The sequence below is a fragment of the Hylobates moloch genome, unplaced genomic scaffold (assembly GCF_009828535.3).
Source record: "Hylobates moloch isolate HMO894 unplaced genomic scaffold, HMol_V3 SCAFFOLD_9, whole genome shotgun sequence".
NCBI classification, from domain to species: Eukaryota; Metazoa; Chordata; class Mammalia; order Primates; family Hylobatidae; genus Hylobates; species Hylobates moloch.
The window spans coordinates 66,670,380-66,688,375 of NW_026652284.1; the positions used below are offsets into that span (position 1 = coordinate 66,670,380).

General features: G+C 36.4%; 1 protein-coding gene across 5 annotated transcripts in view; it reads left to right on the forward strand.

Moving 5' to 3' along the window:
* The window catches only part of WWP1 (WW domain containing E3 ubiquitin protein ligase 1), a 123,668-nt gene that overhangs the window by 97,753 nt on the left and 7,919 nt on the right, over positions 1-17,996 (forward strand). For all 5 annotated transcript variants that reach the window (XM_032759972.2, XM_032759975.2, XM_032759974.2 and 2 more), the window contains 5 exons: positions 4,470-4,603; positions 4,695-4,835; positions 8,849-8,969; positions 14,199-14,303; positions 17,466-17,562. In XM_032759972.2, coding sequence (XP_032615863.1) covers positions 4,470-4,603; positions 4,695-4,835; positions 8,849-8,969; positions 14,199-14,303; positions 17,466-17,562 — 598 coding nt within the window. The remainder of the gene's footprint in view (positions 1-4,469; positions 4,604-4,694; positions 4,836-8,848; positions 8,970-14,198; positions 14,304-17,465; positions 17,563-17,996) is intronic.

Here is a 17,996-nt window from a genome sequence, read left to right on the forward strand (position 1 = left end):
GTATTGCTTTTTTTATATGGTATGTTTAGAGGAAGCCTCACTGGTGGATGACACATGAACAGAAATTGAAGAAAGCTAGGGACTGAATCATGCAGATATCTTGAAGACTATTCTAGGCACAGGGAACAGCAAGACAAAGGCTCTAATGTGGGAGTGCATTCTTGATTGAGAAAGAGACCAGTATAGTTGCAGCAGAGGATATGAGAGAGAATGTAATAGGAGATGAGATTGAGAGATGCTGTGTGGGACCTTTAGGAAATTCACATAAGAGTTGAGTACGGCAATGAGTGACCTGATCTAACTAACGTGATCTGACTTAAATTTTATTAAGCTTGCTTTACGAGTATGTAGAAGACAGACTATAATTGGGGGCATAGAAGAACATGGATAGAAGCAGGAAAATCATTTGTAACAATCCAGGTGAAAGATAATAGTGGCTTGGACTTGTGTCTTCTAGCAGTGGAGGAAGTGAGAAGTGATTTGGATTCTGGGTATATTGTGAAGTTAGAACTAACAGTTTTCTGACAGATTAGATGCAGGGTGTGAGAGAGAGTCAAGTATGGCAACAATATTTATGGCCAGCTTGTCTGGTTGCAAATTTTGGGGGTGGGAGAAATCCAGAATATTTAGGTTTGGCTTGTTAAGTTTGAAGTAGACATCCAAATGGAGACGTAAAAGAGATGGTTGGAGGTGTAAGTCTGGCAATGAAAGGATATTTAGTTTGGAGACAGGCATTTGGGAATTCTTGGCATATAGAGAGTATTAAAAAGCAATATGATTGTTTATAGAGTGAGTATGGATGAAGAAGTTGTTCAAGGACAATTATAAGTCAGGGAGATAAGTAACCAACAAAAGATCTGAGGTAGTAGAATCAAATAGGAGTGGTCCCCAGAGGACAAGGGAAGAAGAAAGTGTGTTTCAAGAAGGAAGACATCATCAACCCTGTCATATGTTACTGATAGACTGAGCAAGGTGAAGCCTGGGATTTGACCATTGTATCTGCAAAGGTGAAAGTTATTCGTGAGTGGTAGGGTGGAAAGACTGATGGGAGTAAAATCAAGAGAGAATGGAGGGAGAGTAGATACAGCAAATATAAACAAGGAATCATAGAGAATTGGTCACTAACTATAAATGCTTATGGAGTCAAGAATGGGAGGAGAATAAAACATTTGTATTGCTGATAGTGATGACTAAGTATCTTAGTCTGTTTTGTGTTGCTATAAGGGAATACCAGAGGCTGGATAATTTATAAAGAAAAGGGGTTTGTTTGACTGTGCAGGCTGTACAAGAAGCACGGTGCCAGCATCGTCTTCTGGTGAGGGCCTCAGGCTGCTTCCACTCATGGCGGAAGGGGAAGCAGCGTGTATGAAAGTCACATGATGAGAGAGGAAGCAAGGGTGGGGAGGAAGTGCCACACTCTTTTTAAAACCAGCTCTGTAGGGAACTAATAGAGTGAGAACTCACCAGGGCATTAGTCTATTAGTTGCAGGTCAAAATTCTTTGTTTTTCTGGTTTAATTTTAGAATCAGGGGTACATGTGCAGGTTTGTTAAAAAAGTATATTGTGTGATGCTGAGGTTTGAGGTATGATTGAACCCATCATGCTCAGGTAGTGAACATAGTACCCAATAGGTGGTTTTTCAACCCTTGCCTTCATCCCTCTCTCCCTCCCATAGTAGTCCCCAGATGTCTATTTTTCCCATCTATTTATGTCCGTGTGTGCCCAATGCTGAGCTCCCAACCTGTATGTAAGAACATGCAGTATTTGGTAGTTGGCTTGGGAAAATGGCCTCCATCTGCATCTGTGTTGTTGCAAAAGATATGATTTCATTCTTTTTATGGCTGAATAGTATTCCATGGCTCTTACAGTCCACCATTGATGGGCACCTGGATTTATTCTAGGTATTTCCTATTGTGAGTAGCGCTGTGGGGAACATACAGTGCATGTGTCCTTTGGTAGCACAATTTATGTTCCTCTGGATATCTATACCCAGTAATGGGATTGCTGATTCTCATGGTGGTTCAACTCTTAGTTCATTGAGAAATTTCCAACCTGCTTTTCAAAGTGGCTGAACTAATTTACATTCTGAACAAAGTATATGTCTCTTTTTTTTCTGCAGCCTTGCCAACATCTGTTATTTTGTAACGTTTTAACAAAAGCCATTCTGACTGGTATGAGATGGTGTCTCATTGTGGTTTTGATTTGCATTTCTCTGATGATTAGTGATGTTGAGCATTTTTTCATACATTTTGTTGGCTGCTTATATGTCTTGTCTTGTCTTGTCTTTTTTTTTTTTTTTTTTTTGAGGCAAGAGTCTTGCTCTGTCACCCAGGCTGGAGTGCAGTGGCATGATCTCAGCTCACTGCAAACTCTGCCTCCTGGGTTCAAGCAATTCTCTTGCCTCAGCCTCCTGAGTAGCTGGGACCACAGGCATGCACCACCACACTCAGCTAATTTTTGTATTTTTAATAGAGATGGGGTTTCGCCATGTTGGTTGGGCTGGTCTCAAACTCCTAACCTCAGGTGATCCGCCCACCTCGGCCTCCCCAAGTGCTGGGATTACAGGCATGAGCCACCGCGCCCAGCAGCTGCTTATATATCTTCTTTTGAGAAGTGTCTGTTTATGCTTGGCTATTTTTTAATGGGATTTTTTTTTCTTGATTTGCTTACGTTCCTTATGAATTCTGGATATTAGACCTTTGTTGGATCCATGGTTTGTGAATATTTTCTCCCATTCTGTAGGTTAGTTTACTCCCTCTCTTGCTGTGCAGAAGCTCTTTAGTTTAATTAGGTCCTACTTATCAATTTTTGTTTTTGTTGCAATTCTTTTGAGGACTTAGCCAGAAATTTTTTTGTCAAGGCTGATACCAAGAGGGCATTTCCTAGGTTTTCTCCTAGGATTTTAATAGTTTTAGGTCTTACATTTAAGTATTTAATCCATCTTGAGTTAATTTTTGTGTATGATGAGAGGTAGCACTCTAGTTTCATTCTTCTGTATGAAGAAGCCAGCTGGAGGATCACATTTCAACATGAGATTTGGAGGAGACAGACGTCTAAACTATACTACCAAGTTAGAGGATAAAGAATTTGATAAAGTCAGAATATAAGGAATATGAGAGCAATGGGCTTGAGTTGGAGAAAGGAAGAGATTTATTTAGCAAACACACCAAGTGATAGAAAGATTATCTATAATAAGATTATATGGATTCAGATGATAGTAGTGAGCAGATATAGTAGAACACACTAAAGTTTTCTTCTGGTTACTTCTATTTCCTCTGTGAAATAAGAAGTAAGATCATCAACTCAGAATAAGGAGTGGGGAGAAGTAAGTATTTGAGGAAAGAAGAGTAGGAATGAAATAGTCATCCAGGAAAGTGGGAGAGTGAATGCAGTAGGGAAATGTGATTACCAGGAAACAGACCAGTGACAAAATATGACTGTCGGTCATGGAGCGGTCAGCTTGGTTGTTTATGCATTTCTAGCATGTTCCATTGCCTAGCTACAGGCATTGAGTAACCTGAGAGTTGAATTTAGCTAGGCTTGGGATTTTGCTAGAAATGCACTGGCAAAGGTAGGGTTTGAAGGGAGTTATTTTTTTTATTTTTTGAGACAGAGTCTCCTTCTGTCACCCAGGCTGGAGTGCAGTGGCACGATCTTGGCTCACTGCAACCTCCACCTCCCAGGTTCAAGCAATTCTCCTGCCTCTTCCTCCTGAATAGCTGGTACTACAGGTGCGTGCCACCATGCCCAGCTAATTTTTTGTATTTTTAGTAAGGACGGGGTTTCACTGTGTTAGCCAGGATGGTCTTGATCTCCTGACCTCATGATCCACCCGCCTCAGCCTCCCAAAGTGCTGGGATTACAAGTGTGAGCCACTGCGCCCCACCTTGAAGGTAGTTATTTTAATGATTGACTATGGAATCTAAACTGAGTAAGGGAAGACATAACTTCATGAGGGGCTAAGGTAGTATTAATAGCTTCAGTGGATTTTTTTAGTTCCCCAAAATTGCTGGGAGTCTGGGGCTTCCTGTGTTGGCTATTGTGAATAGGAGCGAAGGCACGATGGGGTTAGTCTTAAAAGCTTCACGGGCAATGGTGAGAGTAAGAAAGGAACAGGAGAGCTGCCTTTTCAGGTGCACAGGGCCCTTTTATGTTTCCTTATCCAGTTAGGTTAATTCCATTTATAAAACATTTAGGAAGATTGAGGCAGAGTATGGTAATAGAAGTCTTTTATCATCCTATACAGTTTTTGATATATGTTATATAGCTATGTGTTATAAAATAGATTGTTTTAACTTTGTTTTTCATACCTAGCATTTTATATAACATTTTAGTTTTCATGATTTATGCCATTCACTTACTGAATGCTTTGTTTACTTGTAAAGTCTCATGATTTCTCTTTTATCATTGTTCTCTAAGAAATTGTTATTTTGCAAATTTTAAATAAGGTTTTTCATTTTTCTTTGCAGGCACTATTTCATGGAAAGTTTATCGATACTGGTTTCTCTTTACCATTCTACAAGCGTATGTTAAGTAAAAAACTTACTATTAAGGATTTGGAATCTATTGATACTGAATTTTATAACTCCCTTATCTGGATAAGGTTTGAAGATTTTGTTTTGCAATAAGTCATCTTTTTGAAACTCATTTTGTTTCATTTTGTTAATTAGTGTATATATATTTATTGCACCCAGAGATAACAACATTGAAGAATGTGGCTTAGAAATGTACTTTTCTGTTGACATGGAGATTTTGGGAAAAGTTACTTCACATGACCTGAAGTTGGGAGGTTCCAACATTCTGGTGACTGAGGAGAACAAAGATGAATATATTGGGTAAGGTGATATACCTTATTAAGCTTAATTTCTAGAACACTTCAGAACTAAATCCTCTCTCCGTACCCTTAATTTCATCCCTTTTCATGCCTTTGGGAAGTTCTTGTCACCCGTACCAATGTTCTTGAAAAAAGAGAATAATATGTTGCTTCATTTTCCCACTGCCATTTGCTGTAACCATTCTACCATTTCCCTTTCCACGTCATTTTCCCTTTTTTAACTTAGGCTTTTAAATAGTGCTCACCACAGCCTGTTTCTTGAACTCAGTGTTTTCTTGAATTCCATGATCCTATGTCATAGTACATTCTCTTGTTGTTTTAAATTTTTGTTTTTAGAGAGAGTTTCACTCTGTCGCTCAGGCTGTAGTAGTGGCGTGATCATAGCTTACTGCAGGGTTGACCTCCTGTGCTCAAGCAATTCTCCTGCCTTAGTCTCCTGAGTAGCTGGGACTACAGGCTTATACTACCATTCCCAGCTAATTTAAAACAATCTTTTTTTTGTAAAGATAGGGTCTCACTGTATTGCCCAGGCTGGTCTCAAACTCTTGGCCTCAAGTCATCCTCCTTCCTCAGCCTCCCAAAATGCTGGGATAACAGGCATGTATCACCACCATCCTGGTCACTTGCTCTTTTTTAATGGCAGTTCTCTAAATCTCCTATTTCCTAAATGTAGGCATTTTCCCAAGATTTTATTTCAACCTGCTTCTCTAAATATTCTGCTAACATAGCTTCAATTTTCTGTTAAAGTTATATCTGAACTTTAGAAATAATTTCCATTTGCCAGTCAGGTAAATCCAAACATTTTCAGGAAGGAACCAGGCAGCAAACTTTTTAGGCTTACAGGCCACATTTCTTATTGCAACTACTCACCTCTGTGGTATAGTGCAAAGGTAGCTATAGACAGTGTATAAACAGATGTGTGGCTGTGTTCCAGTAAAACACTTGTAAACACTGAAATTTGATTTTGTATAATTTTCATATCCCAAAATACTTTTAATATTTTTCAATCATTTTTTTAAAATGTAAAGACTATTCTTGGCTCAAATGCTGGACAAAAAAACCAGATGATTAGGCCCACGGGCCATAATTTGCCAGCACGTGAACTACAGATGACCTATCTTAAAATGTAATGGGTCTAAAATCAAACTTTTCATTTTTCCTAGATATTGCCCCCTACTGATGTCTTCTATGAATAGTACTACCATTTTCACCCTCTTTAGATGCTAGCTGTCATCTCTGTCTCTTTCAGATTTTTTGTTTTTTTATATTTGTTTTGAAAATGGGATTGGATTATACACATTACTCCGTAGCTTACTTTTTTTGTCTTAAGGACATTACAGTTAAATCTAACTCATTTTTTAATAGCTAGGTACATTGTGGTGTGTTTTTTTTCTATATTCTTCAGCTATTCCTGCCAACAGAGATCATTTAGGTTGTGTCTAGTTTGGGCCACTGCAAACAAGACAGCAGAAAACTTCCTTAAGCATGAATCCATACATCCTGCTACTTGTTTTGTGGGCTAGATTTTTAAAAAGTGAAGTTACTGGGTCAAAAAGTATTTAATAGATATTACTATGTGGCTTTTGTAAAATGTCACAGCCATTCTTTTTTCCCTTCTTGTAAATTGCTATAGCCTTTCAAATTTACATCCTTAGTGTCTCTGCTTACCAACTTTAATGTACCCTTCTTAGCTTGGCATTCCTGGCCTCTTCTTATTTTTCTGCTAAACCAGTCATCTCTGAGTGAGAGAAATTAACAATAACTGATTTTCTTCCTTTATACTTTTGTACTCTGTTAGGTATTTTTGTTTTGCTTTGTTCTACAGTGTGCATTTATTACGCTAGTTGGAAAAAAAACAGTAACACTAGATTCTGAGGAAAATATATTCATCAAAAGATCATGCATAAGGCACTGGACTTTCTATATTTGTTAAGCCTGAGCCTTCCACGAAGTCCAACAAAAATAAGTACTACAACCAGAGTGGTTAAAAAAATGCTATCAGTGGTTTCAAATATCAAAAGCAGTCTAAATAAAATTTCACTATGTAAGATGTATATTCACTTTCTGTAAAGTTAAGCACTGTTTCAGACATTTTATCACTGTAATACTATTGATAGCTAATCATGAATGCAGCAATTTTTGGAGGATTTTGTTTCAGTCTCAAATAATAACAGACTTTAGTCTTGTTTTTTAATCTTGCTCTTGAAAATTATATGATAACACTCTTGTTTAGTTGTGATACCTTATTTTTAGTGCACAAAATAGGTCATCAGTGAATCCATAAGTAAATGAATGGTAGAAATATATATGAAGTACTACTGGAATCCAAAGTGGGAAGAGAGCTATTGTTTCTGCTGGGAGGAGTCAGGAAAGTTCTTCATAGGACATTATGTATTAGGTTATGTCTTAAAAGATGCATGACAGGCTGGTGGCTCCTTTCTGTAATCCCAGCACTTTGGGAGGCCGAGGTGGGTGGATCACTTGAGCCCAGGAGTTCAAGACCAGCCTGAGAAACATGGCAAAACCTCATCTCTACAAAAATAAATAAATAAATAAAAATTTTTTAAAAATTAGCTGGGCATGGTGGCGTGCGCTTGTAGTCCCAGCCACTAGGGAGGCTGAGGTGGGAAGGTCACCTGAGCCCAGGGAGGTCAAGGCTGCAGTGAACCAGGCAACAGAGTGAGACCCTATGGTTAAAAAAAAAAAAAAAAAAGATACATGAAAGCTTGCCTCATAGAGGGGGATTTTGGGACAGGGAAAACAGCAAGAGCAGAATGACATATTAAGGGGATAAGTTGATGGTGAGAATTAGTGGCTATAGTGGAGCCTACAATGATAGCTAGGTTTAAAATTACCTTGGTTTAAAATTTGGTTGAATAGAAGGTGAGAAAGTGAAAACACTGAGTAAGGTGTACTCTTATAATGAGTGTGGTGGTAAAGGGAGGACAGAGTAACTTAAAAGAGACACTGGGTTAAAGGAAGGGTTTTTGGAAAAGAATAGTCTGAACACCTTTGTGGACAAATGGGAAGAAAAGTTGGAGTTGGAGTTGAGGATACGGGACAAAGAGGGTTTAGGAATTGAAAAGTTTTGGAGGCAGCCTTAGAAAAGCATAAGGCCAGCTTCCTCTAGAAAACAAAAAGAAGAGTTAGAAATGGGAGGAGTGTGAACAGTGTGGTTTTCTTTTCATTGGCTAGAATCTGTGGCTTCTCTGTATGAGATGGTGTATGCTGCTTCTCTAGGTAGTTCTTTCCAGATCCATCTCCTTTTGAAATCTCCTTTTACAGAGTTTGTGTCACTGACAGATTTTCTTCCTTATTTCCTTTCTATCATACGTCCCTGCTCTTATAGCTGCTTTATGTATGTCTCTTCAGAATGTTTTGTTTTCATCTTAATTGAGTTCTTCTATTCTAGTTAGGAAATCTTCGTGTTTTCCAATAAAACAGCACGTAAAGAACCTGTTCTCCAGCCTTAAGCCCTCTCAGACCATAAACCTACACCAGCACATGGCCTGTGGACATATGGTCATTACATACTGAGACAATCCCTTGCCTTCCTGGTGTGGAAGACTTTGAGTCAGAGTCCTCAGGTCTGTCATGGCAATGCTTGGTGTAAGAAGAGCCTGTTAAGTGACTAGCTGTTCCTTCCCAGTGGGCACATGATATTTGGACTTATTTGTCTAGATATAAACAGGAAATAATTAGTGCTAGGATTTGGCTATCTTACTAAATAGTGAAGAACCTCCTATTTATTTTCTGTCTTTTTTCTGTTTTTTCCTTTCCTATTTGTTTTAAAAGCATCCTTTTTAATAGTTACCAATGTGCTAGAACTTATTTCCTCAAATGTGTTAACTCTAAAATTACATGTATTCATACATATACACACACATCACATTTATATGTATATATATGTGGCATATTGAGAAAAAGTGAAAGAACTATAGAAGTTCTTGGTGTTTTTAAGTATTTTACTTCACATATAAATTACCTATTTTTAAATACCATCTTTATTTTCAGTTTAATGACAGAATGGCGTTTTTCTCGAGGAGTACAAGAACAGACCAAAGCTTTCCTCGATGGTTTTAATGAAGTTGTTCCTCTTCAGTGGCTACAGTACTTCGATGAAAAAGAATTAGAGGTTAGGCCCTTTTATTATGCTGTTGTAGGGAATGTTAGTGGGGGGAGGGACTAATTTTGTGCTTTTACAGAACAGTGTTCACACATTTTAAAATCATGTAGCACAATCTTGAATCCTCTCATTTGTCCTGATGTCAAGGTGGTATTTATTCTAGCATTGAGTAAGAGTCTTAATTATGTTCTCTGAACCATATAATGCCATGAGCACAAAATCATCAATCAGTGTCACTTGTTAGGGGTCTTGAAGAGTTATTAGAACATTATTAATAATTCTGAAATTTCAGTTTAGTAGTGAGTTGCTTCAAAGATCAGAATTTTAAGTCATGAGTTCTTAGTGATCTTAACTGTATTTAGACTTGTTAGAAGTATATCAGGCATGTGATAAAATATATCTTAAAATATACCATCTTAACTATTTTTAAGTGTTCAGTAATGTTAAATATATTCACATTGTGCATCCAATCTCCAGAATTTTTTCATCTTGCAAAATTGAAACTCTATATCCATTAGACAAGTCCCCCTTTTCCCCAGCCCCTGGCAACTACCCTTCTACTTTGTTTCTGTGAGTTTGACTACTGTTGATACCTCCTATGAGTGAAATCATACAGTATTTTACTTTCTGTGACTGGGTTATTTCACTCAGCCTAATATCCTCAAGGTTCATTTGTCCTGTAGCATGTGTCAGAATTTTCTTCCTTTTTTAGACTGAATAATACGCCATTATAGGTATGTGCACTACCAGATGGTATTATCCATTTGTCCCTCAAAGGACCTTTGTGTGGCTTCCATCTTTTGGCTGTTGTGAATAGTGCTGCTGTGAACACAGGTGTACACATACTTCTTTGAGATCCCGTTTCTTTTGGATATGTACCCAGGAGTGGTATCGTTGGATCATATGGTAATCCTCTACTTAATTTTTTGAGGAACTACCATACTGTTTTCTATATCAGTTGCATCATTTTACATTCCTATTAAACATGTAGAAAGATTGCAGTTTCTCCACATCTTTCCCAACACTTATTTTCTGTTTCTTGTTTTGGTTTTTTGCTTGTTTTTTAAATAGTATCCACCCTAATGGGTGTGAGGGGATATCTCATTGTGGTTTTGATTTGCATTTCCCTAATGATTAGTTATCAAGAATTTTCTAAATCTTCTTTTCCCGTATAAGTGAGGACATAGGCCGGGCATTTGAATCGTCCTTGGCATTTCCTCTCTGCCTGCTTTGGGTGTGCTATTTTAACTGTAGCCATCTTGGGCCTTTTATTAAGAAACTTGGTTCTTTCATGTAATCAAATGTACATATGAAAAACAGCACTTCAAATTTCATACAGTAATATTCCTATGTAGGATTTAGCCTTCTGGCAAGTCTGACTAACCTAGGAAGTACAGTCATCCCTCGGTGTCTGTGGGAGATTGGTTCTGTAGGGCACCTGTGGACACCCCAATCCATGGACACTCAAGTCCTTAGAATTACAGTATAAAATAGGATAGTATTCGCGTATAACCTACACACTTCTCCCTTACACTTTAAATCATCTCTAGATTACTTATAAATACCTAATGCAATGCAAATGCTATGGTAAATAGTTGTTATACTATATTTTTAATTTTTTTATTTTTTTAATTGTCATATTATTCTTTTTCTCAAATATTTTCAATCCACCATTGGTTGAATCTGCTGATACAAAAGCTGTGGATATGGAAAGCCGATATATATGAAAACTAGGACTCTGAACCTGACTGACATAGACTGTCACTAATCCTGGTTAACATCTTTCTTAACAGTTTGCTTACACACATGAGCAGAAACATATTAGAAGTTTGGTATGGAAGACATTTTTAGAGTAGTATTTATTAATCTTTTTAAAAACCACAGACTTCATTTTTAATCTGAAGATGGACATCTTGCATCCTCTAAATTCATACACCTAAATGTTCCATACCTCCAATTAAGAATACCCATGTTAGAGGTGCACTCAAAGAGGGATGTTATAGTGGGAGCCCTATATTGAAGTGGAGATGAAACTAAAACAGGAGATCAAGAAGCATAAGAATAGGAACATACGGTTTACGTACCCTTGGCAGGGTTTATAATGTTCTCACATACTGCCCTGTATGTGGGAAGGCCATATGATACCTTTCTTTTACATATAAGGTGACTGAAGCCCTTAATGATTATTTGCCTTGTGCTAATCAGTTGAGTACAATTAAGAGTGCTAATCAATTAAGAGTGCAGAGCTGTGCGAGAAAATACAGATTTTGTCTTGTTTTGCTTTGTCTTGAGTTTTACACCTAGTCTGTTGTTCTTTCTTCTACTGTCATTCATTGCCTCTCTTACCATAGTAATGGTTATTCATACTATTATTCACAATAATGGCTATGCATAGTCACACCCCCCTTTTATAGGTTAACATCTGTTTAATGCTTAAGAAGATATAGTAGTCATTCTTTATGAAAACTCTTACCACACTAGGAATAGAAGGCAACTTTCTTAGTTTGATAAAGGGAATCATCATCAACAACAAAAAACTTTAGCATTATTCTAAATGATAATATTTTGAAAGTTTCCCATTGAGTTTGGGAAAAAGGCAAAGATGTCTACTCTTACCACTTCTATTCAATATTTTACCAAATACCCTAGCCAGTGGCAAAAGCAGAAATAAGAAGCATAAAGATGGGAAATAAGTAAAACTGCCTATATTCACAGATGAAAACATGATTTTCAGCTTAGATTAGAAAATCCTAGGTAACCCACCAAAAAACTACTAGAAATAATAGTGAATTTAATAAGGCATGGGTACAATGTTAATAGTTTAAAAATCAATTGTATTTTTATGTATTAGCAACAGACACTTAAAATTTAGATTTTGGTTTCATTTGTGAAAGCATCAAAAAATGAGCAAATTTAACCAAAAACACACAAGACCTCTATATTAAAAACTCAAAACATTGCTCAGAAAAATTAAGGAAGACCTAAATAAATGAAGAGATATACCATGTTATATTGTTAAAGTGTCAGTTCTCTCCAAATTGATGTAGAGATTCAACATCTCAGCAGAATTTTTTTATAGAAAGTGGCAGGCTGATTTCAAAATTAGAAGGAAATACAGAGGCCCTAGAAAAGCAAAGCCAATTTTGAGAAAGGGCAGACTTGGAAGACTTACATTACCTGATTTTAAGACTTATTTCTAACACCATAGTAAGTAAGATAGCGTGGTATTTGTGAAAGAATAGGCAAATTGGTGGAACACTAGAAAGTCCAGAAGTAGACCCACACCTACATTGTCAATTGATTTTCAACAAAAGTACTAAGATATTTCAGTGCGGAAAGGGAATATCTTTTCAACAAATGATGTTGAATCAACTGGATATCCATATGGAAGAAAATTAACTATGAGCCTACCTCAGTCCATATTTAAAATTAACTTTGACCTTACCTCTGCCCATAAAATTATTCATGCTTACAATTAAAAAGAATTATAAGCCTGAATGTGAAAGTGAAAAAGAAAACATAAGAGAAATCTTGATGTAGGCAGAAGTTTTTTAGAACACAAAAAGCAATAACCATGAAAGAAAAATATGGATAAATTGGACTTCTTCAAAACTAAAAACTGCTCTTCAAAAGATACCATTAAGTGAAAAAGCAACCTACACACTGGGAGAAACTATTGAGACAAAGATCTTATATCCGGAATATATTAACAAAAAAACTCATGTAACTCAATACAAAGATACGAAAACACTTTTAAATGGACAAAGGCTTACTTCACAATAGGAGATACACAGATGGCAAGTAAATACTTGAAAAATGCTTATTAGTAATTGGGGAAATGCAAATCAAAACATCACTTTGAGATAGTGTTGGTAGTTTCTTATAATGTTAAATGTACATCTACCTTATGGCCTACCAGTTCTACTGTTAGGTGTTTATCAAAATGAAATGAAATATATATCCAAACAAAGACTCATACATAAATGTGAATCATTTTATTCATCAATGCTAAAAATTGAAAGTAACCTAAATGTTCATTAACAAGTGAATGGATAAGCAAATTGTTGTATATTCATATAATGGAATACTATTCAGTGATAGAAAATATGAACTACTGGTTCCAACAACAGCATGGATGAATCTCAAAAACATATTGAGTGGGAAAAACAAAGAGGATGTGTGTATATGTGTATGCACTATATATCACAAAAATATGTATGTATGCATATACATGACATTCTTAAAAGGACAAATATAATCTATGGTGAAATCATTGATCACCTAAAACTAGAGATGAGGATGATGGTTTTGATTACAAAAGGAGATGATTTTGACTACAGAAAGGGATATGATGGAAATATTCTATATCTTGATTGTAATGGCGGTTACACAGGTGTATACATCTGTTGAAAATCTTCTAACTATATACCTAAGTTTGTGCATTTTATTGTATGTAAATTGTAGCTCAAAATTGACTTACGAAAAAAACTAAGAGATAAGTATTACATATTTTACTATACCTAAAATAACGTTCATTTCATATATAAGTTGAGGTTGTTTGACAATTTCACATATGTAGAATATTCCTAGAGAAGCTGGATAAATTATTAATAGGAGGTTAGTATATTTTTTATTTTTAAATATATAAGATAGCATAGATTTTAAAAAATGAGAACCAGAAATAGGTTTGGAACTAATGAATTTGGATGCCCAGTTTGGGGGAGATCTATCTGTCTGTCTGTCTGTCTATCTATCTATCTAGATATAAATCTACATATATAGATGTGTGTGTATTTACACACACACACCATACCATATATACATAATGTGTGTATACATAATAGATATACACACACATATCTATCTAGATATAAATCTCTATATATAGATGTGTGTGTGTGTGTGTGTAAATACACACACACACCATACCATATATACATATGGTAAAGGAGACATGCTTTTCAGTATAGCTGTTTTTCTTTAGAGTATTCTTGGAGAATTCCTTAAATGTGGTTTTTGGTTTGAGTTCAATAAACATGGGTAAAATAAAGTACCAGAGAATCCTTTATGCTAAATTGCCACAGTTTTGTTATATTTGCTTATTGTGATCATTATATGCCATGCATATAGCTTTTCACATAATTTGCCATGTGCATAACTGCATTAGGAAATTTCAGTCATGTAATTATTCTCTTCACTAAATCTTTATTGTGGCCTGATTCTGTGCTCATTTCCCAGGTTATGTTGTGTGGCATGCAGGAGGTTGACTTGACAGATTGGCAGAGAAATACTGTTTATCGACATTATACAAGAAACAGCAAGCAAATCATTTGGTTTTGGCAGGTATTTGCTTTTATCTTTTTTGAAACAAAGTACTCAACATATTTTCTAATGAAATGGTGGTTTTAAAAATAGCTTATTATTTTTAATTGAGACTGCTTTTGGACACAGTTTATAATTTTTTAATTCTAAATCTAAGCAAATAGTGTGAACACTTGTTAAAAGTACTTTATTGCTTCTTTGACTGTCTTGCTGAAATGAAGGAGTGAATGACAGAATCTTATTTAAGTAATAGTTTAATGTTAATAGTTGTAGGCATAGCAATTTTTTTCTAGTGGTATCAAAGTAGTCTAAATTCCACTTAATTCTAGAAGTAAATGAGGAAGTATGTTTGTAATGAGAGTCAGTGCAGATACTTTAATTCCACTGAGGTAATATATACTAGGGAGTTAGAATGATCGAGGGGATAATGTCTAAGAATGACTTTATTCATTTATCTGTGTATTTTTTTAGTGTGTGTGTTTTGCTTAAACTGTAATAGGATGGTCTCAGGAATCCAAGTGTACCACACTAATCTTGAACATTTTATTTTAATAGACTTTTTGTTTTGTGTGTTTGAGAATTTAAAATCTCCAGATCAGGGATATTCTTCAGATAACTACTCTACTAATTGGGACTCTTTAGAGCAACTTAGTGACTGGACTTCTGGCTTCTGCTTAACTGTTTCATTTTCAGGTGAAGAGTAATGCTGGGTTTTGTGTTATAGTATACTTTCCAAAAGTTACATCTTTTCATAAGGATGTATGTCATGAGTTTATTGCTTGATATTTTAAAGAGATGTAGACACTTCTAGAAATTGATCTTAAAATATACCTCAACATGTGTAAAGTGGCACATACCAAAGTATGTAATGCAGCATCATTGGTATACTAACAGAGGCTTGAAACAACCTAAAAGTCCATCAGGAGAGTACTGAGTAAATAAACTATCATACATCCATTCTTTATAAGTCTATACATACTTGGAGTCATTCTTTTTCTTTTTTTCTTTTTTTTTTTTTTGAGACAGAATCTCACTCTATTGCCTAGGCTGGAGTGCAGTGACAGGATCTCAGCTCATTGCACCCTCTGCCTCCCAGGTTCAAGTGATTCTCCCACCTCAGCGCCCCCACTCCAAGTAGCTGGGATTACAGGTGTGCGCCACCACGCCCGGCTAGTTTTTGTATTTTTAGTAGAGACAGGGTTTCACCATGTTGGCCAGGCTGGTCCTGAACTCCTGACCTCAAGTGATCCACCTGCCTTGGCCTCCCGAAGTGCTTGGATTGCAAGTATGAGCCACCATGCCCGGCTTTTCTTTCCTTTTTTAAAAATGCAAATTAACAAAAATGTTGGAGAATAATGTTTCAATACAATATTAAGGGGAGAAGGAAGATGCTAACCAATGTGTATAATATGGTGCTTTTTGGTTAAAAAGTTATCGTCTATATAGTAAGCGTATGTTTGGAAATATATCATCTTTGAAAAGGTAGAGAAAAAACTGGAAACAGTTCTAGAGGGGAGCTGGGCAGTTGGAGGCAAAGGTAGGAGAGCTGCTTTTCATTAAGTAAAGACTTTTGCATTCTATACTATTACCTATTATAAAATAAATACATAAATAGGAAGGAATAAATCCATTTTCAAGCCTAAAATATCTGAATTGCATTATATACAGTATGCATACCGTTGTTTGTAATCTTCCCTTTCAGGCTTTTTACTAGCTTCATTACACTCGGTGTTCCCGGGCTTTCTGTTTACACATTTATACCTACATAGCTAATGAGCTTAAGCTTAAGGTCATATAAATCCAAATGAATACTTGTGTTTTCTGAATTGGGTTTCTTTTAGGGAAAGTGATGAGGTTTATGCCAGACCTGGTAATAAGTTTTGTTTCTTGTGTTCTGATGAAATATGTGCCTCAGCACAATTCTTCACTGAAATATTTTGGGTCATGATTAGCACAGCTATTTTGTCTTATCCTTAGCTAAAGTTTATTCCCTATTTTTAAGATACATTTCCACTCTTAATCTGCTCCCTATGTTCCTTGCTTTCTGTTATCCTCAAACCAATCAAATTAGTATTTCACCACATTACCCATTTATGTCTTTGAAAATAACCAGTCAATGAAATAGATAATTTTAGAGGAATGTGTACTTTGGTTTTTCAGGTACTAGTCAGGAAGAACACAAAGTGTTAGGAAAATGGTGTTCCACGGGGGAAAATACCACAAACTGTTAAGAGTGGCAGCAGGGAGGTGTTGATTTGTTTTCTGTAGCTTAAAGGGGAGAGGGGTAATTGACTTAGGGAGGAATAACAGTGGTTTAGGGCTCATCTGGACTTGAGTTCAAATGTTAGTTCTGCCACTTTAGCAGTTTGAGAAGGACAAATCATTTAAACTCTGTAGGCCTCCATTTCCTTATATGTACAGTGGGGATGCCAATGATTCTACCTATCTCGTAGAATTGTTGTGAGAACTAAATCCATGAAAACTAGTGGCACACTATTTGGCAGGAACCCTTAATAGCTGTTATATTACAACCCAACAACAACATCTATCTTGGTTGCACCTTTTGTTGGTATGACCTTACATAAATGACTTAACCTTTCCAAGATTCTCGTGTATTTCCTTGCTGTAAGATGAATGTAGTAATAATAGTGGCCAGCCCGTGTTCTCATGAGGATGAACTGAAGTGAGGTTCACAGTGTACTTAGCATAGTGCCCAACCTTAATAAATGACAAACCCTACAACCACTTTTTAGCACATCTTTTTTTTTTTTTTTTTTTTTTTGAGACGGAGTCTCGCTGTGTTGCCCAGGCTGGAGTACAGTGGCGCGATCTTGGCTCACTACAAGCTCCACCTCCCAGGTTCATGCCATTCTCCTGCCTCAGCCTCCTGAGTAGATGGGACTACCGGTGCCCAACACCATGCCAAGCTAATTTTTTTGTATTTTTAGTAGAGACAGGGTTTCACTGTGTTAGCCAGGATGATCTCGATCTCCTGACCTCGTGATCCACCCGCTTCGGCCTCCCAAAATGCTGGGATTACAGGAGTGAGCCACCGCGCCCAACCTTTAGCACGTCTTTTGAACCAATTGAGTGTTATTTAATTTCTTCAAGTGTCTACTACTTTCATGATTGAAGATAGTTTAGCATTTATTTCATATTAAAGTACATTTAATTTCATTACAGTTTGTGAAAGAGACAGACAATGAAGTAAGAATGCGACTATTGCAGTTCGTCACTGGAACCTGCCGTTTACCTCTAGGAGGATTTGCTGAGCTCATGGGTAAATGTAGTTTCACTGAAATTTCTCTGTAGGTAATTTTGTGATAATAATGGTCTTTGGACATACAATAGACTTGAACCTGAAGATTACTCTTCTGTGCTGTAGGTAGGGCTTCATTTAGAAGAAAGAAAAATGAATGGCTAATATCAAAGCACTTGTAAGACAAAAATGAATGTGTTCTCATATAGCTGAGGTGGCCATTGCTTTGCTCCCTATGGTGACTGTGAAGGGAGTGACATTCTGTAGAGAGAGTTTTCTTCCCACTGATCTAATTCTTATTGCAGGATCTCTGCAACAGTAAGAAGCTTCTTCAGGCAGAAGCAGCTTACATTGCGAATTTCTTTATTTTGTATCATTCATATGACTATGCAACATGTTCTATTATTTAAGCAGTTGTCAGAAGAAAAAAGTTTAAAGGACCAGATAAACTTTGT